Below are 22,765 nucleotides of genomic sequence, written 5' to 3' on the forward strand. Positions count from 1 at the left end.
ATAATTAGATTGAAGGAATGTTTGTTATTATATTTTAAAAATATTTTTGAAAAAAAAATTATTTTTATTTGCTTTAAATTATTTTTTTTTTGTGATTTTAGATCATTTTGATATATTGATATTAAAAATAATTTTTAAAAAATAAAAAATATATATTATTTTTATATATTTTTAAATAAAAAACACTTTAAAAAATAATCACTACAACATTCAAAAACATGTCGACTTACCTAGAAAAATTAGGTTTAATAACAGCCTTCGGTCTTGTTTGTTTTTACATTTCAAAAATATTTTTGAAAAAATTTAAATTTTTTTTACTTCAAATTAATATTTTTTTATATTTTCAGATATTTTGATGTTCTAGTGTAAAATAATTTTTAAAAAATAAAAAATATATTATTTTAATATATTTCAGAGTGAAAATTATTTTAAAAAACATTTTAATATGCTGACTTACCTTGAAAGACTGGGTTTAATAACAGCCTTCTGTCCTGTTTGTTTTTACACTTTAAAAATGTTTTTGAAAAAAATTGAAAATTTTTTATTTATTTTACTTTAAATTAATTTTTTTTATTTTCATATCATTTCAATATACTAATATCAAAATAATTTTTAAAAAATAAAATAATATTTTTTTAATATATTTTTAAATAAAAATTATTTTAAAAATTAACCACAATCATATTTGATTAAAAGAAAAAACCATACCGTCGTTGTCGCAACACGTCTCTTTCTCCAGTCCCACGACAACTCGCAATCTTCCACTTTTTCCATGGCTGAACCAGTCCGGACTCCAAGCTGACGTGTTGTCCGACTGTTCCCCCAAATCACTCCAAAACAGAACAATACAAAGAAGAATTTAGCACCAAAATTTAAGAAAGTGGAAGGAGAGCCTTCACATCTCCTAACTTACAAACTACCAAGCATAAGAACAGCTCATACAAAAATATTTAAAAAAAAAGCTATAAAAGAAAAGAAAATTTTTAAAGGTTGTATAAGAAAAATGAAAGATAAATTGCAATAAAAAAAATAAGTTGCATAAAGAAATTATGTATATAGGGTTGATACTCCTTTCTAGTCAATGGATGGTCTTTTATATTATTACAAAGATTAAATTTTACATGAACAATAATTCCGAGCCCTCTACAATTTTGTTACTACATATAACGAATTTACATAATGAATTCAAATTCATTTTGAACTTCTATTTATGCATGTTTATATATATATAAACTCTAGTTAAAAATAAAAAAACAAAAATCAACGGGTTGCAACCGGGTCGCCAGGTCAACCTGTTGGGTTATTTAGGTCACCTCGGGTTTTTTCTTTTCCTATTTTTTCTTAAACCCGGCCCAATTCTAGCCCTGGATCGGCCGGTCCCGGGTCAACCTGCCGGGTCGGACCGGGTTTCAAAACTATAATTTTTTGTTAATCATATTTTCTAACTCTGCTAATTCATCATGATTTTTATCTCTCTTAGTTCATCGCTTTTAATCTTTCTGGTCTATTTTAGCGTTTCTTTTCTTGTTTGGTATTCATAAACACCTACTATTCTTATTTAGTTAGATTCATAGATGTTTGTTTTGAGTAGTAAACAACTACTCATGAGATAGCTTGAGATACTGTTGGTGTTCAAGTTATCCTTGAAACCCTAGTGCGATTTTAGATGCTGGATGCTGTTAGCCACACCAAAAGATCTGCTCCTCGCCTTCCACCCTTTCAATCTGTTGTTTTCTTGACAAAAAGGACTCAGATTCTTGTGGCCATCAATCTTTCTTTCGTGCGAGGAAACAGTTAAGAGCAATTATTAGACAATACGAAGCACCTACTCATGTGCAAGTGGAAGCGTAATATGACAGAATTATTGCTCAGAGGCTGGTCCAACCAAAGCAGAGGATTGCTGGTTCCACTCCTCACCAGAAACAAGGCTTAGCATGAACTGTCTCTTTCCGAAAACGATATTTTTATTCTCCGTATTTTTTTTTAGATTTTATGATAGTGGTTTTAAAATGTTTTTTAAAAAATAAATATATTAAAATAATACCTTTTTATTTTTTAAAATTTATTTTTAATATAAACACATCAAATACATACAAAAATACAAGAAGCAAAGCTCTTTCTCTCCGGTTTTTCTCCCGGTTACAAGCTTAAATCTTTTTAACATGCCGATTAGCATAGTCCTGCTTTACCCCCTAAATTGTTGGCCAAGAATCAAAACAATCCTGAGAAGAATGTCAAACTACTGTAATATATTCAAGTTATCCCCAGCCGTTTTCTCCTATTTCATGGTTATTACAGGACATTAGAATACGCAGTACGAGGAAACTTAAGATAATTAAGAACATATTAAAGATGAAATTGTCCAAAATAGAGCCTAAGTGATAAATGACTCCAGAGAAATCAGGTGCAATTTCAATTGCACAGCTAGTTCCAAGTTGGTTTCAGCTATAATCCATCATGTCAGCTGTATTCCAGCATTCTAACCCTAAAAATATCTTTACATAACACAAGGTTTCATCAACCATTGGAAGTATCTCTCGCTGTTGAGATCTGCTTCAGCTATTCATCATGAAGTTAACGCATTTCAGGATCAAGTTATTGGAGTTCTAATCAATTCAGCGGCATAAACAGTTAGGAGGTCAACGACAGCAGGTCCTATTGCTGGCCTCCTATTCTTCTCTACCCAAAAGTCTACTTTTTGTAGTGAGAGATCATTCAAATTCTCTTCTGCAAATGGGAAATCATCCATAGTCCTTTACAAGATAACTGATCCCAGAAGACATTTGCTTCATTTCTCTCTCATCTCTTCTTCACAGAAGTTCTTTAACGTTTCAAATGTACATTCTACGGGTGTTGATTCGCCTCTGGAAGCTAAGAGTGAGAATGTAGAGAAGCCATCACAAAAGGTATATATATAGAAATAGTTATAGTAATGATTTTGATTTCTGGTTAATTTAAGGGTTTTTCAAATTATCAAACAGCTTTCAAATATCTTCAGCTAGCAATCTCTCTAATATTCTATCTAATAACATATTGAAGGGGATATTATGAGAAGGTATATTTAAAAATAATATAAATTATATTTTAAAATTTTATTTAATAATTTAAGTTATTGGGATGAGATGGTTTTTTGACATGGCATTAAAGTCTTGATAATCAAGCGGTCATAAGTTCAAATATCATCATCCCTATTTATTTGAAAAAAATTAAGCCAAAGTTAATATGAACCTGTGCAAGTTTTAAGCTCAAAGAGACTTCACTTTAAAAAATAATATAATTCATATTTTAGGACGTTACCTAACATCTTAAACTATTAGGTTGAGATGATTCTTTGAAATGGTAATAGAATTTTGATAACCAAGTGGTTACGATTTCAAATCTCATCTTCCTCATTAATTTATTTAATAAAAATTAAGCATAATGTAACGTGGATCTGTTCAAGTTTTAAACCTAAAGAATTTTTATTTTATGAAGTATGTTATAAAATAATATAAATTATATCTTGGGACGTCATCTAACGACTGAAACTATTGAGTTGAGATGGTTTTTTTGACATTTTCATAAACAACTCTATTTCAGCAACTAAAACAACATCAGATTATGTAATCTGATGGTGGCAAAATTTCCATCCAGGAAATTTTCAATTGGTCATAAGCCCAGATTATATAAAAGGTTTGGTGCAATTAGTCATTTTATTAAGGATGTGATTAGTCCACAATTATTTTGGTGTTAATAAATATTGGGTAACGTTATAAGTTATATGTAGAGATCTTTATAAAAATAAATAAATTATTATAAACTTCTCTACAATATACAAAATATCATTTTAAGATATTAAGATATAGATTAGCCTTGCAACACGAGGGATAATGACTAGTGTTATATTAATTTTAATGAAGCATAAAGAAAGAGAATGCTAAGAGTGAGAAAAAATTCTGTAGCTCTAAATTTAGGAATATTATTCACTAGAATAGTGTAATAATGATTTTACTTTTTAATTTAAAAAATTTAACATTAGTTTTCAAAGGTATTAAAATCTTTTTACGTGACTCATTAGTTGTTAGTAAATTGACCAGGGATAAATAAATCTTTTTCTATATAAATTGTATAGTGAAATGTCCAAAATACCATTAAAAGCAAAAAATAAAATTAAAACTAGCCTTAAGAGATATTTTTGTATTTTACAATGATTTTTTTATTATTATAATATCAGTTGAGAGACAATTTCTTATCTGACAATTAAAAAGGATAGTGAAACGACCAAAATAACTTTAAAAATTTAAAATTTAAAATTAGATTTAAGAGGTTTTTTCATCTTTTCACAATGGTTTTTTTCATTATTATCATGTTAGTTTAATGGTAGTGTGGCGTTTAATTAAATATAAAAAATAAAAAACAAAAATGGACAAGTACTTGTATGGCATCGAGAGGCATATGGGAGGTGCTCGCGCACTTTGGGTAACACGTGTAACACCTTCTAGCATCCAAAAATATCTTTTTATCGTATAGTTAAAAGCAACATTGTGTTCTTTTCCATGTGGAGTGGTGTGTGTATGTGTTAGTGATTTAATTTAATTTGTTGCCAATGAGCTAATTTTTTTTTTCTCTTGGTCTTCCACTGAAAAATACAGTTTGACCCTTTTAGTTGTTGGTATTTCATCTTTAATCCTTATTATTTTGATTTTAATTATTTTTACAATTTTTTATATATTTAAAAAATTTAAACCGGCCCTTGAGATTACATGGTTTGAGTCGCTAAAGTTTATTTTGTGGGATTTCTAGTGCAAGACACATGATAATTACCATAATAATTTATTTACTCGTTCATCTCTTCTCTGTGCACAGATTGAAAATTTTAAATTTTCTATAAATGGATGTCTTTTTTTCTTCTTGATCACAATGGTACGGTTCTCTCCGATGAGGATGGAAATGTACATCCATTTTAAAGAAAAACAAAAATCCCTCAGACAAAGCATCTGATAAATATTTCTTATAAAATAATCTAAAAGAAAAACACATGACTAAGCATGACAACTAAAATAGCAATGCATTACAAGTGTTAAGTAAAAACTATGGTTACATTTATTCAATATCTATCATGAATATATTTAACAAAATTCTAAACTGCATTGTGTTTTTATTATTGTAGCTTGTAGCAAATAGATACGATGTACTATAGATTGCTATAGTAAAATTACTTATTTATTTTTTAGTAGGAAAAACTAAGCCTTGAGGCTGGTTTTTTTTTTTTCTTTTTTACTGGTCTGTTAGCTATTAAAAGATTGTTTGAGGATGTATATGTTTTTTTTAAAAAAATTTAAACAATAAATAAACTTTTTACTCACAAAGTCAATAAAATTTAAAACTGTTACCAAGAGATTTCTTGACTTTTTACAAGTTTCTTCATAGTAAAAATACTTCTTTACTCGTAGAAATAAAAAATTGTTAGGCTACTGGTCAAGAATCCTTTTTAATTTTTTCGTTGTCCATATATAGTACAAGTACAATTTTAACCTTGGATTTGACAAAAAAAAAAAAAGCTTTGCATTTGGAGGTATTTTTATACTTTCACACAGGTATTTTGTATAATTAACGGAGTCATGAGAGATGTTTTGGTATTTTCATATTTACTTTTGAATATTTGAATAAAAAAACTAATGGCGCCTGTTGATCACGCTCCGGCGAATAGATGACATCTGTGCCATTTAGGCAGAGTGTGTGACGCCACTTGGTAGTCAAATCTGCCCTTCCATCAACTTTCTAGATGCACAACTATGTCTTTTTCCACATGAAGTGACGCGTGTTTGCTTATGGTGGCCGGATTGTTACTGGTGGTAATTTGTTTTTTCCCCTTCTTTTCTTTCTTTTGACAGATGAAGTATACATTGAACCTTTTTGTTTTTTGAACCTTTTTGTTTTTTGTTTTTCATTTCAGTCTTCTTTCTTTTAATTTCTTATTTCATTCTTATTCCTTTTATATATGTTTTTTCTTTTGCAATTTAGTCCTTCAATTATATTTTCTCATATGTTTTATTTTAATTTCAGTCCTCATTCTTTTAATTTATGATTTTGTTCTTATTTCTTTTATAGTGTCAGTCTTTATTATTTTAATTTCTTATTTCATTCTTATTCATTTCAAAGAAGTTTTTTTCTTTCAATTTAATCATTCAATTACAATTTATTATTTTGGTTTTTTATATAAGGAAACACATTAAAGCAGCCTGCATATCTAATATTTTTTTTTAAAAAAATTATAACTCGTGATAGAATGCGGGTTAAATAACTAGTTTTAATAAATAAACCAAGTAGGTTTATTAATGGAGCTTTATAATCGATTTGAGTTAATGCTCATAAAACCACCATTTTCTCAATCTTGATTCACATGCTAATTCAATAATTTATAATCCCAATTCATTTTTTTTTTGTTTTAATAATGCTGGTTTTGAGAAGGAGTGATGATCTATTATTTATTCTCTCTAATTTATTTTGATTTTTGATTTAAATTCTAATATTTATTAAATATTAAAAAATTAACTATGAGATTTATTATATTTTTTTTATTTGTAAGTGAAATCTATGGGTTAAAAAATTATCGATGAGATTTATTATATTTTTTTTTTATTTGTAAGTGAAATCTATGGGAGAAAATTACAGCAATCAAATATACTGCGTGCCAGCTATGAGCTGATCTATTATTAAGTTAAGCATTGACTACAAATAAAAAAAAAATAAAAAAAGCCACGCACTCCTAAATTAGATCAAACACACCTCTTCGAATAAGGTAGAATCTCTTACACAAATCCAGCAAACATCGAGAAATAGCCTCCTCCAACCTGTCCCACCCCCTTATTATCTTTAATCACCCATTATTTACTCAATATAATATTAGATACCCTAAACTCTAGTTAATTAAAAACTAACCCAAACCTAATTAGGGTATCTCATCAAACAAAACGACAAAACTCAACGCCTACTTATGTGACCATTTCGCTTCCCTTAAGGCCATTTTTGCTTCTTTTTCCTTTCCAGTGAAGCCAAAGAGAGACCAAACTTCTCCACCTCATGGCCGTCTCTTCTTGTCCGTGTCCTAAGCTCTTCGTCGCCTCCTCTTTCGAGTGCCGTTCCGATTCCTCCTCAAGCGCGGACCAGCCCAGTCAAGGCCGATCCAACTCCGCTCGCCATGGAACCACACCCTTTTTATCTGGCGCCGGCATGTCCTCTCTGATTCTCAAATTTCCTCCCAACTTCGTTCGCCAGCTTAGCACCAAAGCTCGAAGAAACTGCAGCAACATCGGCGTCGCGCAAATCGTTGCTGCCTCGTGGTCTAACAACTCCGCCGCAGGTGCTCCCTCCGCCGCGGCGGCTGCTGCAGCTGCAGCTGCTGCCTCCGCAATTTCCGCAGCCGATCCGGCCGAGACCTTGGCCGGGAATGAGGTGGCGGGGATTGATAGCAGTGATAATAAGAATGTAAGTGTTGTACAGTTGGAGGATTTGAGTAGCGATTTGGAATACAAGTCGTTTTTGAGTTCTGATGGAAGCATTGCAGTTCACGCTGGTAAGCATTCAAATCTGATTTCGCTTTTCTTTTTCTGAATTTATTATTTTTATTATTATTAATTTCTTTATGGTTGTGTGAAGGTGAAAGATTAGGTCGCGGTATAGTGACAGATGCAATCACGACTCCGGTGGTTAATACTTCTGCTTATTTCTTTAAGAAAACCCAAGAGCTTATTGATTTCAAGGTAATAATAATATCATAATTATGCATTTTAAGGCTTCCAAGTTCTACGTTGAAATTATTTCTACGTGACGTTCCCATTTGTATTAATGAAATCTACGAGATTGGATTAATGATGTGCTATAATGTATTGATTAGTTTTGTGGTAATCTACGATGTTGTTACAGGAGAAGCGTCATGCAAGTTATGAATATGGTAGGTATGGAAATCCGACCACACAGGTTTTGGAGGACAAGATAAGGTTTGTGTTTAGTAGTTAGTTTGGGGTTTTGTTAGACTTGTATGATTGCATGATGATTAATAAGAGTGTGTCTGTGTCGTGTTTGTTTTTTCAATTCAGTGAGCTTGAAGGAGCGGAATCAACATTGATTTTGGCATCTGGGATGTGTGCTAGTACTGTCTTGTTGTTGGCGTTGGTACCTGCTGGTGGTCATCTTGTGACAACCACAGATTGCTATAGGAAGACTAGGATTTTCATGGAGACTTTTCTTCCTAAGATGGGGATCACGGTATGGATTCTTTCATTTGCATGCTGTTGCATGTGTGCTTTGGGGTTGTGAAAACTTGTTGTATAGTTTATTTTGTTTCAAGAGAACAGATCAAGTATTTAACTATTCTTTTTGTAGAATTTGTAATAACGTGTCCAAATTTCTTTTCTAATGTTTGGAATTAACTGCAGTTTTACAAAAGAATCTTAATGCATAACTTTTATTTTATCATGTTTCAAAAATATGTACATTTGTATCTCTGAATATAGGAGTTCCTTGCAATCTGTCTGTACGCGAGATTATTTGAGGTTAATGATAAATAGATCCACTCCTTCATGTTTGGTAGATCCATGCCAAATTTTGCACCTTATTTTCTTTAAGATTTGGTTAATCACACGTTTTGCTTGATATCGTTTTTTGGGGATATTGTGGTGTCATTCTGCTATGATTTTGATCATTATTCATTATGCAGGTTACTGTGATTGACCCTGCAGATGTGAAAGCTTTGGAATCTGCACTTGAGATCAACAAAGTCAGTAGTGTAGAATAGTTTATTATATTATTAAAAGTCTTCTTTGAGCATATTACTTTAGTGACATGTCATCCTAAATTGCATGGCATAATAATTCTGTGCAGGTTTCTCTTTTCTTCACCGAGTCTCCTACCAATCCATTCCTGAGATGTGTTGACATTGAATTGGTTTCAGAGCTTTGCCACAGAAAAGGAGCATTAGTCTGCATTGATGGTACCTTTGCAACACCTCTAAACCAGAAAGCCCTTGCTCTTGGAGCTGATCTTATTCTGCACTCTGCAACAAAGTTCATCGGGGGACACAATGATGTAGGTTTGCGAAATTGGTTTAATCATTTAATTAAATTTTGTCAACAAATGAACTGCCAATTTTCTCCAACTTAAAGCATTGGATACATACATCTATTCCAGGTCCTTGGAGGATGCATAAGTGGTTCCACGAAGGTAGTTTCAGAGATTCGTAATTTGCATCATGTTTTGGGAGGTACACTCAACCCGGTGAGTACTTTGATTAATTAAACTTCTGGATGATATATATAATTCAGAATTTTATATATAAATTCTTCCTTCTACTATGAAGAATAACTTGAGGTTCCTTTTTTTCCTCTTCTTTTTCAAAAGAATGCTGCCTATCTGATCATCCGAGGCATGAAGACACTGCATCTTCGTGTACAGCAACAGAACTCAACAGCATTGAGGATGGCCAAAATTTTAGAGGCGCATCCCAAGGTATGTATATTATAATGTACTCTAATTTTTATATTTCTCTGTCCTCTGATGAAGAATCCTCTCCAGTGACATTGGTATACCTAAATATTGTATAGAAAATACTGAAGGGGATTTTATATTTTCCACACATTGTAGGGATCATCATTGTTAAAACTTTCCGAGAAACATCAAGCTATACGTTTACCAAATTAGCTTCTTTTGCATTTGATCCATTTAGTCGTTTTATGTTGGATATGGAACTTGAGTTTACCTTTGTAAAGCATGCAAGCATGTTGGTCCCTTGTCTGTATAATTAAGCAGCAAAGTGGTTTTGATTGTGGACGAAGAGATTCTTACTGAATTATTTAGTGCTTTTAATTCTAAAATGTTTTCTTCATGCAGACCTATATAGTCCTCTGGTAAGAAAGTGGATCATTTTTCTCTTCAATTTTCATTGAACTGTTTGATATATATAACAAGTGTATAGCAAGGAGGCCATAAGCATACATGATATTACCTTCGTTCCACAAGTGTCTTCCTTGACTATGCACACATATTAAGAATGACTGATGGATTTTTTGTGATGTCATCTCTTTTTATTTGGTTTTGAATATTGTCCTTCCATGTTGAAGGCAGTTGGAGAAAAACTGTTGAATTTAATTTAATAAAAACAAAATAGGAAGTTTGAGATAATGGATATAAATATTGGGATAAACAAAAAGGGAAATGAGGAGGACATCCTTTTGTTGGAGCTGAGGGAGCATATGGTTTTTGGTTTTGAACACAAAGCTTCTATATTGTGTATCAGAACTCAGGAAGACTCATGCAATGATACTTGCAGGTGAGGTGCGTTTATTATCCAGGCTTGCCAAGTCATCCTGAACATCACATTGCCAAGAAGCAAATGACTGGTTTTGGTGGTGTGGTGAGCTTCGAGGTGGGTGTTCTGACTGCTTGAGTTGAATGTGTTAATGGCTTGGCAGCGCATCTGTAATTGTTATATAATATTCTTAAGCACGTTTCCTTTTTGATGTTGCAGGTTGATGGAGACTTGCTCATCACCTCAAAATTTGTGGATGCATTGAAAATTCCTTATATTGCCCCTTCTTTTGGAGGCTGCGAGAGCATTGTGGATCAGCCAGCCATCATGTCTTACTGGTATGTAATTAATTTTCCTCTTGTATATATCCTCGTGTTCCCTTCTGTTGTGGGTTTGCTGACAAGGAGCTTAGTCGATCTGTTTAAGAAACAAAAATAAACTCTTTGGTCGGAAGAAAACCACAATCTAGAAATTTTCTTGCATTAACATAGAGGAGATATTTCTTCTCTTCAACCTAAATGAAAATAATACTTTTTGTTTGTTTGTTGAAGCAGCAGTATATATTTAGAAGGTTTATGTTTTTACACAAGCCTTTATGTGACAGTTTCTGGTATATGGAAAGGGCTAACAACATAGATGCAACTGTTATAATTCTTCTTGGAGTTAGGTTAATGCTTGCTCATGGTTCTATGATATCTCTCATCAATTCATTCTCCCCTTGAATTTGAAAACAGGGATCTGAGCCGATCAGAGAGAGAAAAGTATGGGATTAGGGACAACTTGGTTCGGTTCAGCTTTGGAGTTGAAGACTTCGAAGATTTGAAGGCTGATATACTTCAAGCTCTGGAGACCATAGAGAGTGCTTGAAGCTGCCTGCCTGGGAGCAGTTGCTTTGAAGGCTCGATGCACTGTTAAAGCTTGGAGACCATAGACGGCGCCTCACCTACCCCTTTATTTTTATTTTTTTTTAGTTTTCCTTTCGTAACTGCGTTTGATCACCATATTTACAGTTTCTGTTCTGTTGACGAAACACTGAAACCTTTTATCTATTAGCCATATTTCTATTTTCTGCGTTGACTCCTGCGTGCTCATATTCTTGGCTAGAAACAATCTTTGTTTTCCTTGTTTGAATCATTGATGAACCTTCTCTCAACCGATCCAGGTGCATAGAGCCACGGGCTTTTTCTTCTTGGGAAACAGCTGGATGGCATTTAGTGCTCTCTTTTTGACATTTAAAGTGTACGACAGCCATTTCAACGGTGGAAATCAAAACCCGACTGTGGCCACTATCTAAGCACAAAAGACAGCATTCTTTTGAGAGGATATTATGAAGAGAGTGGCTTGCAAGGCAGGCAAGATCCACGTATGATTGAAGCAAGCAGTGGGCCTGGGCGAGATCCGTTTTGGGTAAAAACCAAGTGACAAGGCTGAAGGAGCAAAAAGCTTGACGTCACCAAGGCCGAAAGGAGCCGAAAAAAACCTGGCTTTTTTCTTCATGCAAGTTGTACTCGCACTCGGCTCAGGAGCCATCGATCGATGGCGATTTGGAAATAAGAGAGAGCTGACGATAATTTTGGTGAAGTGACGGTGATTCTAATGTGTATTTAGTTTACTTCAAAATATAACACACACACACACACACACACACACACACACACACACACACACACACTTTAAGAACAAGTCAATACTATTATTTAATTAACAAGGTTTCTGTCGATTACATTAAATTATTAAAAGAACATGACCATTAGAGGAGCGAGGAGCGGTTCCTCCCCTATTTTTTTTAATTTTATCTTTAATATCTTTTTAATTTTGAATTAGTTATCACAACATATTTGTATTTGATTGATGATCAATTTACAAGTATATTTTTATTATCATATTATCAAATAAAAATAATTAAAAAAATAACGTTGTTAAAGTTAGTGCAGTCCGTGATCCAAATCACAAGTCATAAAACTTGAGTTGATTTAATATCATTTTAATAATAAAAAGATATCATCTAATTTTTTTTAAGACCATATTACTATATTTAAACATGTTAAATCAATTAGATTATATTAAAAAAAACTTTTATGTAGGTTAATTTTAAACTCAAGATAAACAAAAAATCAAATTTAATCTATAATAACAATACTACACAATTTTTATCAAAACATTTTTTTACATGTTATTTTATTTTGAACAAGTCTCATCTATTATTTAATCAATATATATATATATATATATATATATATATATATATATATATATATATATAAAAATAAAAGGCCTGCATATTCCTCTAATCTTTTTTAAGTCACATCTCCCATCCACTTTCCAAATATTCCAAAATTCCTCCTTACCCTATAAGATTCTTTTCTCATGGTTTTTCCCCCCTTACTATATACACTTTGATACTCTTTATCTCTTTGTTTTACAAATACATGGAATGCAGCACAGCACAAATCTATAAGCATACCATCAAGCCATGAAGTTTGGAAAAGAATTCAAGACCCACCTAGAAGAAACCCTTCCTGAGTGGAGGGACAAGTTTCTCTGCTACAAGCCCCTCAAGAAACTCCTCAAACAATTACCTCCCACCGTTGATTCTCTCAACCTTGATCGCCCCATTAATTTTCAACTCCATCCACACCCTCCTCCGCTCACTGGTGATGTTCATGGTAATACTAATAGGCCTTTGGTGGATTTGCAAGAATGGTTTGTTAGAATTCTTAATGAAGAGCTTGACAAGTTCAATGATTTCTATGTTGATAAAGAAGAAGACTTTGTTATACGCCTTCAGGTTTCTTTCTTGATTTTTCTTTTCTTTCTTTGTTTTACATGTTTATAGCTTTGTGCATATGGGTTTTTAATTTCGAGGCTTTTGTTTATTATAGCTCTGGGAATTTAAGGTATTGTCGTTTGATGGTGGCTTTTAAGGTTTTTCCTATACGCATGTCTTGTAAATCCGAACTCATAGGTCTGGTTTAAGGGTTTTGTAAGTTTTTGAATAATCAGGAGAGAGTAGAATGGAGAAGACATCGTGACTTCATTGGAACAGGAGAATAGTGGGATGTCAAGGAAAAAAGACGCATAAAAGTGGCTTTCCTTTCCCTGGTAGTGCTGGGTAGTGTTGTCAGACAGTATGTGAAGAGGAGATTGTCGATGGGATTGGAGGGGCTTGATAAAGTTAAGAATAACTTTTCCAGTTTGTGGAACTTGCTGAAGTAGAGCAGAGTATTTTGTAGTATAGTTATAAGGCCAACCATCGTCAATTATAGCTGACAATGGGATTTTTGGAAGTCAGTTGAGGGAATTGAGGGTGCTGAAATGAGGATATTGAAATGAAATGCCAGGTCGTCAATATATGAGAATTCTGATCATGCAGAAAAGATAACTGACAGATTGGACTGGATCATTTTTCCCTTTTCATTTGACAGCATTTGTTTTGAGATTAGCTAGGGATAGTAAAGTTCCTAAGAGGGCCAGCAGATCGCAAATGAGAAAGAAAAAGGGGGCGGTGAGGGAACATGTTGTATGATAATCTAGAATAGATCAGGTTGTGATTTGTGAATATTATTAGCAGTCACAGAAGAAACTCTGCAGCCAAACCCATGCAGTTGGGAGCTACAGTTCTTTGTTTTATTTTTTAATCTTAGTTTCAGTGTCTCTGAAACGTAATTTTGTATTTATCAGTATTAAAAGCATATGCTAGGTTTATTGCTTACAATTTGATGTCTTTAGAATCACCTCCATATCGTTACAGAACTAGCCAGGTCATATCATGCTCATACTGCATGAAGTTGTAAGCAGATGCCAACTCGAGGAGGGTCCTTTGATGTTAAGGTGCCTGATGCATTCTCACAAAACTATGTGACTTTAATGACCAGGATTCAGTTTCTGAGCAGGTTTTTTCTGATGGGAAAATGCTTCTAATCCTTTCTAGTGTCAAGCATGTCTTTTCATAATGTACAATGTCCATTACTCGGAAGATTTTCCAATATTAAACAGAATACAGCTGGTCTCAAGATTTAGCTAATTATATAATCATGATGAAATCATAGCACAGTTTCGAACCATCACCCTTCTTCGCTATAAAACAGTGTTAAGACGATGCAGAAGAGATGGATCATTATTCTGGTTTGTTTGAACTGAAACAGGAAAAATTATCCTAGAACCAATAAGATCTCTAACTTGACTCCCTCCCTCCCTCCCTCTCCTCTCCTGCGTGATAAGTCATCCTTTTACCACCTTTATGGCCAGGTTACTCATTATAGTAAATTTACATAGCACGGTGTGATAGTCATATTTTTTATACTAAATATTTGAGCACTTTTGCAATAAAAATTAGGTAGATTCCTCTTCTAGTTATCACATGCAACAAAATCCATATATTCAGCTCTAACTAAATCTTTGTTTATGCCACTGGGATGCTTGAAATACCAAATTTTTTCTGTACATTTATTAACGACTTATTTAGAAAGTCTTCATTGCCAAAAAAAAAAAAAAAACAAATCGCTGAATGAATTTTGTGCATGTTTATACGTGACCTGTCTTGTTCAGAGTTATAAGTTGCTATGCACTCATGCTGGTGTGTTTCTTTACTGAATCGTATATTTGATTTCAACAGGAGCTGAAGGAAAGAATTGAAAGTCTAAAGGAAAAGAGCAGCAAGGATGGAGTTTTTACATCAGAGAGTGAATTTAGTGAAGAAATGATGGATATTCGTAAAGACTTGGTCACCATTCATGGAGAGATGGTGCTTCTAAAAAATTATAGCTCCTTAAATTTTGCAGGTATTGCAGATGCATTTATTGTTTTACACCTAGCTCTCTACAAGCAATGTAGCTAATGACTTTTGTATTGTATCAAACATTATGGGTTAAATATAGATTGGTTGCTAAGACCATATTCATGTTTTTCTCCTTTGATAGGGTTAGTGAAGATTTTGAAGAAGTATGATAAAAGGACAGGAGGATTGTTGCGCTTACCTTTCACGCAACTTGCCCTTCATCAGCCTTTTTTCACTACAGAGCCTCTAACAAGGTTGGTCCATGAATGCGAGGATAATCTTGAGCTCCTTTTTCCACTGGAGGCAGAAGTCATTGAATCGACCAACATCGTACAAGATCAATCAAATCCATCTCTGAATAACACAACAAATATCTCACCTGGGCCTCCGACAACACTCGGGGAGGAAACCATCGACATATATCGCAGCACCCTTGCAGCCATGAAAGCCATACGAGGCCTTCAAAAGGCAAGCTCCACCTCCAATCCACTATCATTTTCATCTTTCTTCATGATCCAGGATGATGAAAGTACTGGTGCTGTAACAGCTGCAAACTCAACTTCAAACTCTTCAGCCACAATGCATGATGGAGAAGAGATTGATCAAGAAGATGTGCATTCTGTTTAACAATATCCTGCATTGTAACCTCCTTCCCCCCCCTTTTTTTTTTTGAAACAAAATTTTCAATTGGTGGAAGCTGGATAATCAACGTGTATCATTATTTCCCAGATGCTATAAGCTGCGAACAAAATATAAAATTGTAGATGTTTTTTCTTCGCGCAGATAATCTAGCGTGAGAGAACAAATTCATGTGTTAAGGGAGATTCTGATATTTCCAGGAAACTCGAGTACATTCTGGTCTCAAATGCAGGATTTGATTATCGTTTGCTGCTTCCCCTGTCACTGGGTCTGCTAATTTATGTTTGGGAAAAAAGCCATCAATTGTTATGTCCATTATCATGCCACTGCACATTCTATGGCACCATTCTCGTCACCCATGTTTTCTCCTTAATTTTTTTTTTAAAACTGAATATAGGAATTCCTCTAGACTTGTAGGATTTGCTTCATTAGGGTGGGCATATCGAGGCAAATCAAAAAATAATCATAGAAATTAGCTGTCGTATGCATCCACTTGTTCCTGTCTGTGGCTGTTCTCTCAATGTTTCCCTTTCTATCGTACACCTCCATTCCACTGACGACACACACAAACAACGTAATGGAGAATAAAAGAGCAAAATGGTGGGGTGTATGCATATGATTATGGTACTTGTATTCAGTCCTCCATCAACTATACATCTACTTTTCTTTGTTCCTCCAAACAGTGACATTCTAACTAAGCTACCAAAAAAAAAATGGATTTTTTCTCTCAAGATAATCCACTGAAAAAAAGGGTCCATAACAGTCTTTTTCGGTACAATAAAGTTATATAGTATCTATCTTTCATCGATAAGGGGTATTTCATGAATTTATTTTGATATTTTGTTCATACTGTTGTCTTGAATGATCCCGGTCGTTTGCTCTTTTCTTTGCTATGCATGTTTTATACACGCTTGTCTTCGTAGTAAAAAGGCAGGGGTACCGACTTAAATGCCCGATATTTGCCGACGTTGTTCAAGTGCTCATTCTCCAGCCTGTTCCATAGAAACCAAAACATGTATCAGAGATCATGGATTCAGTGGTCAAATGTATCACCGCGTTCTTACATAATTATAGATTATAGAATACACTAAAAGGTTTTAGTGTGGATGAATTACTTAGATCTACATTGTTTATACGCTTGCAAAATACTATGGATTTATTGTTTATTTTCTAACCATTTATTTTGGCTCTAAAAGATTTTTTAGATGATTTAATTTTAATTTAAGTCCAATTATTTTTTAAATAATAATAAAATTAAAAAAAAAACTAAAATAAAAAAAACATCAAATATCATTGGCATGCTAGAAATTTTGCAAAACACACGTTTCGATCCTCAATCTTTAAAAACAACACAATTTATATAATTTAGATCCCTTTAAATTTTCAAAATCTACTTTTAATATAAAAATTTATTTATATTATTTTTAAGTCTCTAGTTACAAAGAAATGAGTCACCAAATTCCTTTTTTTATTTATTTAACCTTTTTTAATAGTGATTGTTTTTTAACTATATTGTGTGTATAAGTTTTTAAGAAGTTAGTATGATACACACACGTGTGTGTACTTTTATTTTTTATTTTATATAGATTAAATTTATTTTTAAAAACAATAAAAATTTATTTTTGAATAATATTTCTAATATTTGAAGTCTTGCACAATATTTTTCTTCCTTTTATTTTATTCAATCAATTTTATATGTGTATCAGTTTTTATTATCATTTTATTTAATAAAAAATAATTTTAATAAATAAATTCATTAAATATAACCGGTTAGATAGCTAGTGTTGCAAGATTAAATATCTTAATTTATATTTATCTTTTAATTTTTCCAATTTTATTTTATTTATTGTTAATAATTTTTTTTTCTCATTTATTTATACAATTGATTCTTAATTTATTTAATTAGATGAATGTACAAGTTTTTCTTATTAATAATTAAAAAATATTTTTATATAGAAAAACACGTTGAAAAAATTTACATGGTCAATTATTTTATTAGTAAAAAAATATTTTATTAGGCAGGAAAATGGGGTACATTAAAAGGTTAGTAATCTTAGAAAAAGCTAACTTAAGTGTTCATACATTTGCAAGAAAGGCTTCTGCTTCCCACCTAATTGTTTAAATTCTTGTCACAAATTAGGCCACCTAACAGTGAATTCCGACAACATTGAACCTAAGAAGTAAAAAATCTAACCACTTTTATCGCAACTTCAACTAGTTATTTTTTTTCTTCAATTTCTGGTGGACAATAGCAAGAATGGAGGACTAGGAAGGGTTGAATCATACCTGAAGAAATTCCAAATGCCACGGCGTATTATCTCCAAGCATGCAACAATTGCTGTCAAGGCTTTTCTGTGCAAGAAAGGTGTTTGTCTAAAACCTAACACTGTCTGCATCCATGCAAGTCTTAAGACAACATTCAGCACCTGTAAATCTCCCATAGGTTAAGGTTACTTAGGAATGAAATGAGTAGTCGGTAGGAAGAAGATGGACATTTAAGCTATATAACATTTTACCATTGCTACAAAGTAAACACTTCTGTTAGGAATAACAAGTTTATCTCTCAGCCATGGGTTTCTTGAATCTCGCTGAAGAAGTCCCCAGTCAACTACAATGTCCCAATATGTAGCCATAATCGTTGCAGCACCTGAAGTGGCTGCAGCAAATATCTTCAAAGTCATTCCGCTTCTCAAATCAGATGCCGTTCTCAAATCAGATGCTGTTCTCAAATCATATGCTGTTCTCGCGGCCACAGCGATAATTATTAAGAAGTATTTTAGTCCATTGTATGCCTGCCCTGAGTCTTTCTCTTCAAACAGGCGGCGAAGGCACTAAAACATCGCAGTCTATTGTCAGAAAAAAATGTTCAAGCACATAGCATGATACATCAAGAATTAGAACAGAGAAGAAAAAGATGGAGAAATATTGGAGAAGAATGATGCTATAGATGAACTCTTGCTTCAACAGCAACATACCTGAAGGAACCGAAACCAATATGGAATCAGTGCTACAACAAAGTAGAAGCTTTCAAAAACTTTACTTCCACTACATGTGTTCGTCCTCGTTGTGAAGTCTCCCCAACCATAGTAGCAAATGTAAAACTCCAAATCCCTGAGAGCTTGTACCTGGTATTTGATAGAGAAAACGCTAACGAATTAGACCATATATTTTGAGAGGTTATGAAGAAAACTGCTTTGGCATCTGTCTAGGAGCCACAACCACATCTGTCGGTAGTTTGTCACCAAGTAATAAATGTAGTAACAACATCCAGACAACTTATCTAAAATCAAATCATGGACAACCTCAAACTATAGTGGAATCTAGCATCGAGTAAAAAAGAGACGGTAGGAGATATCTGCACCTGACTGGTAAGCTGATCGGCCAAGAAGAAATCTGGCAGGGTAACCTACAGAAGCAAAAAGGAAAACTTGAGTTTTGTAAGAGAAAGTATATTGTTATGCCTTTGGGATTTCTTAATCATGTTACCTTGTAAAGAGGAGCGAAAAGACAGTGCAAAGCACATTGGATCAGAAAGTACCGACTCGATCGATATATGATATTGAAAGGACAGAATATGATGACAAGCACAAGCTGCAAATAAGAACAAGGCTCAGGCTTGGAAAGAAAATGTTATTATATCACAAGTTAATCACAACATAGCATTTAACTAAGAAAGTTGCCCTCGAACAAATGAGATAATGAATCAAGTGCATCGTATAGATGATTACATACAGTGATCAAGGCTAGAGGAATCAATTCAGTAATTGCTGTGAAGCTTTTTGTTCTTGGGTCCATCTCCATATCCAAATTTGAGAGGACACCACCCAATGCAAGCACTGAAAGACCTGAAGCAAGAAGGAGGACTTCTCTATAGCCCAGTTCTGTTCCTTGCTTAAACCCAAATATGAACGCATAATTGATCCGATAACGCTTCCAGAAGTATATATTAGCAGCATACATGAGCATATGCAGGACAACGAATCCAAACAATCTGCAGTAAAGCAAAGCAAAATTATTATACAAAACAGAAAGAAACATACAAAAATCTTGCAAGAAAGGAGCATATGCATTCAAATGCTTGAAGGATGCCATCCTTTGGATGCGGGTGTATGATACTGTAATTTTCACTAAAAACACCACAACTTACGAGTAAAGTGGAAATATGCTGTCCATATAATTAGGACCTCCTTCACTATTGAGGATATCCCTGGCATGTATAAGCACAACGAGTGCTATCAAAAGCGCTGCTGAGCAGCCTGTGAAGAAACCTGCAGACATAGAAGGATTCAACTGTTGAAAAGCATATATGAAGGCCTATGTTTCATATTCAAGATTTTTGAGAAAAATTACGGAAGTGGCGATTGATCATCACTAGAAAGCCATTATTCATACAAGCAAATGCAAACCCTTTAGAGGTACTCTTGCGCATGATCTCAACCCTACATTAGCATCATGCAACTTTATAAGATTCACAAGCATATCTTACCCATTGAAAATGTAATTCTATGTCTATCCTTTTTAGGCTTTGGTCTTAAAGTGTTCATTCCTTTTCTATGATTCCCATTTGAAAAATGCTTGATGAAGGTTGCCTCCACTCTTTCCATGAGCTTAGTAACCTGTGCGGGGAACAAATTGAAGCAAAAAGAAAAGTCGGTGAAAATTCAAAAAAAGAAATCCACTAGTGAATAAACAGTATTCCCTAGTAGTCTAACCTCATCAGAGCTGCCAAGATAAGAATCGTCCACCATATTCAAGTAAGACTTGGATGCATTTCGCATAGTGATCTGAAATAACAAAGACAGTACAATTGATACCAAGAACTCCAGTTAAGATTAATTTCTGCATACAGAATCCACATTACCTTGTCATATTTTTTCATTATCTTGGAGAATGCTAATTGGTTCAAGAAGCTGTTACATCATTCAGTAACTCGGTCACTTGTGTTGAAAACTCAAGTATTATGTTTTCTGGTAACTCTATACACAGAGAGGAGGAAAGACAATTACCAGTAACTTTTTAGAAGTCGAAGCTTTCCGTAGAATTCGACAAAAGCATGAGTCATAAGTTCTTCTGCCTTCCTCAGCTCTTCCTTGCTGTACGACAAGTCTGATTTTGAACTTGAGATGACATTCTTTACTGTGGACACCGGAGTTTCAGGCTCAACATTGATCTTAACATGATCCAGAACTTCTAACGAAGCCGGTCTGAAGGTCTTCATATTTTTCTTGTATCCATTGGTTTTCCTCTGGGTATTGGAATTCTCATTGATGGTCCCTTTGTTACTATCCTCTGAATTTGCTTCTGCGCTCATCTCAACTTCTTGAATCACCTCCATACGTGACCATCCTTCACATTCGAAATAGTGTAGAATTTAGATTCAAGTATAATCAGTCATTTGGCACAAACAAAACCAAAATGTGCTCCAATCTATCTCTACCAACAATCTCTTTGGAAATTAAATTAAATATCCTTTAATGCTATCCATCTTTATTGAATATCAGGAAATCTTGGAACAAAACATCTGTTTCGGAGAAAGGAAGGGGGGATGGGGAATTATAGAAAACAGCTTAATTCTTTCAAGAATCAGCGCAGATCTCTCTAACCTGGGTTTGTGCTGTTGATGGGAGGATGAACAGCCGATGCGGACACTGAGGAGAAACCAGGGACGGCAAGGTTCGCAATATTAGACCCACCAACAACCGGATCATCCACCCTGATCCTTAGCGCAATCAAAGCATCCATTTGCTTACTCAAATCATCTGCCTCTCCCATCACTTCCTCTACCTTCTTCTTATAAAAGTTGATTACCTTGTTAAACTCATCATCAAGACGCCTAAAGAACACAAGCTCATACTCTCCTCCTTCATCTGATGCATTGAGAAACAAGGTCTGGTAATGCTCATCTCCTCCACTTTCTTGTACTGCACTTACTAGTATCACTTCATCTTCACTCTTTCTTGGTGAGCCTCTACACCGGCCTGTTAGGCCACTAAATGCTCTATAGAGTGATACCCTTCTCTTCAAAGAAACATGTGAGGTTGCTGCTGCCACAGTTGACGGTGCGCCTCTTAGCGTTCTAAAACGCAAGACATCTTTCAAGATTGTTTTGAGATGGTTGTAGTTCATGTATGCTTCCTGCCATTCTTGCACCATCTGTGCTGCAAATTCTTTCCCAAACTTCATCTTGTTTGGAAAGCAAAATGATTCTGCAGATGACCGATGTTGGTTCTTGGCCTATTGTCTAATGATTGTTACCAACTGATCAAGAGAAGATACGAAGAAGCTTCTGACACAGCAAGTACAATTTTCTACTCCCATTTCATATATATATATATATATATATATAAAGCAATTAGCGATAGCATTAGTCTTTAATCACGCAAAACTAGCAGGAAGTGCTTAAATGGTTTTATATATATTAATTTATTTTTTCCCAATGCCAGATTTTGGAAACATAACAAATGAAAATTGGAAATATTCCATTTGAAGACGAGACATGTTGGTCAAGGAAATCATGAATATTTAGCCTTTGATTACGGTTGAAAAATCCTGTTATATGGAAAGAAACAACTAAGTTTTGTCTTTTTTCTTTTCTTTTCTTTTTTCTTGGATTTTTATGTTCCTACTCGGTGGTCTCTTCCAGCTACCAAACAGCACATCCCCTTTCATGTTTCCTAAGATGCAAAAGCAAAGCATATACTCATTTGGCTTTTAAGATTTTACCTGTTCGAATTCTGGCATTCTGTTTTTGGTTAAAATCCTCCGTATATATTATTTAAGTTAGAAAACAAATTATACATTATTAAAACAGACAAGAATACCTCATTGACTTTACAATAGTAGTATCTAACTGTTATTTTTAAAATTTTTGATTTTTTTTTAAAAATTTTAAATTAATATTTTATAATAAAATATTGTGAAGAATTCAATGTCATGTTTGTACAAAAATTGGGTGATGATATTGTTTTTTTATTTGAGGCTGTATTGAATGTTTTTATTAAGACATATTTATTTTTGTATTTAAAAAATGTTTCAATTTATTTTAATTTAAATTAATATTTTTT

General features: G+C 33.6%; 3 protein-coding genes across 4 annotated transcripts; 2 read left to right on the forward strand and 1 right to left on the reverse strand.

Moving 5' to 3' along the window:
• The first annotated feature begins 6,997 nt into the window (after positions 1-6,997).
• On the forward strand, positions 6,998-11,362 carry LOC133671008 (cystathionine gamma-synthase 1, chloroplastic). The gene is made up of 11 exons (XM_062091625.1): positions 6,998-7,555; positions 7,639-7,742; positions 7,906-7,979; positions 8,079-8,247; positions 8,699-8,758; positions 8,863-9,066; positions 9,169-9,255; positions 9,379-9,486; positions 10,307-10,402; positions 10,505-10,623; positions 11,020-11,362. Exons 1-11 carry the CDS (start codon positions 7,063-7,065, stop codon positions 11,150-11,152), a joined length of 1,647 nt encoding a protein of 548 aa, XP_061947609.1. The 5' UTR covers positions 6,998-7,062; the 3' UTR covers positions 11,153-11,362.
• A 1,233-nt stretch (positions 11,363-12,595) lies between these two features.
• LOC133671191 (SPX domain-containing protein 4) lies at positions 12,596-15,905 on the forward strand. Its single transcript, XM_062091852.1, has 3 exons — positions 12,596-13,073; positions 14,901-15,066; positions 15,205-15,905. Exons 1-3 carry the CDS (start codon positions 12,759-12,761, stop codon positions 15,687-15,689), a joined length of 966 nt encoding a protein of 321 aa, XP_061947836.1. The 5' UTR covers positions 12,596-12,758; the 3' UTR covers positions 15,690-15,905.
• A 385-nt stretch (positions 15,906-16,290) lies between these two features.
• Positions 16,291-22,035, reverse strand: LOC133671190 (phosphate transporter PHO1 homolog 9). Of its 2 annotated transcripts, XM_062091851.1 has the most exons (13): positions 21,305-22,024; positions 20,708-21,047; positions 20,563-20,611; positions 20,414-20,485; positions 20,188-20,317; positions 19,849-19,969; positions 19,434-19,692; positions 19,188-19,292; positions 19,063-19,107; positions 18,677-18,826; positions 18,218-18,532; positions 17,988-18,127; positions 16,291-16,693 (listed from the first exon to the last, which is right to left on the reverse strand). In XM_062091851.1, exons 1-13 carry the CDS (start codon positions 21,882-21,884, stop codon positions 16,603-16,605), a joined length of 2,397 nt encoding a protein of 798 aa, XP_061947835.1. In that variant the 5' UTR covers positions 21,885-22,024; the 3' UTR covers positions 16,291-16,602. The 2 variants fall into 2 exon arrangements, 1 of the variants encoding a protein (XP_061947835.1); XR_009834222.1 differs by lacking the exon at positions 16,291-16,693 and having other exon boundaries at positions 18,218-18,357; positions 21,305-22,035.
• Between the last annotated feature and the right edge of the window lie 730 nt (positions 22,036-22,765).

The sequence above is a fragment of the Populus nigra genome, chromosome 13 (genome assembly GCF_951802175.1).
Source record: "Populus nigra chromosome 13, ddPopNigr1.1, whole genome shotgun sequence".
Classification (NCBI taxonomy): Eukaryota; Viridiplantae; Streptophyta; class Magnoliopsida; order Malpighiales; family Salicaceae; genus Populus; species Populus nigra.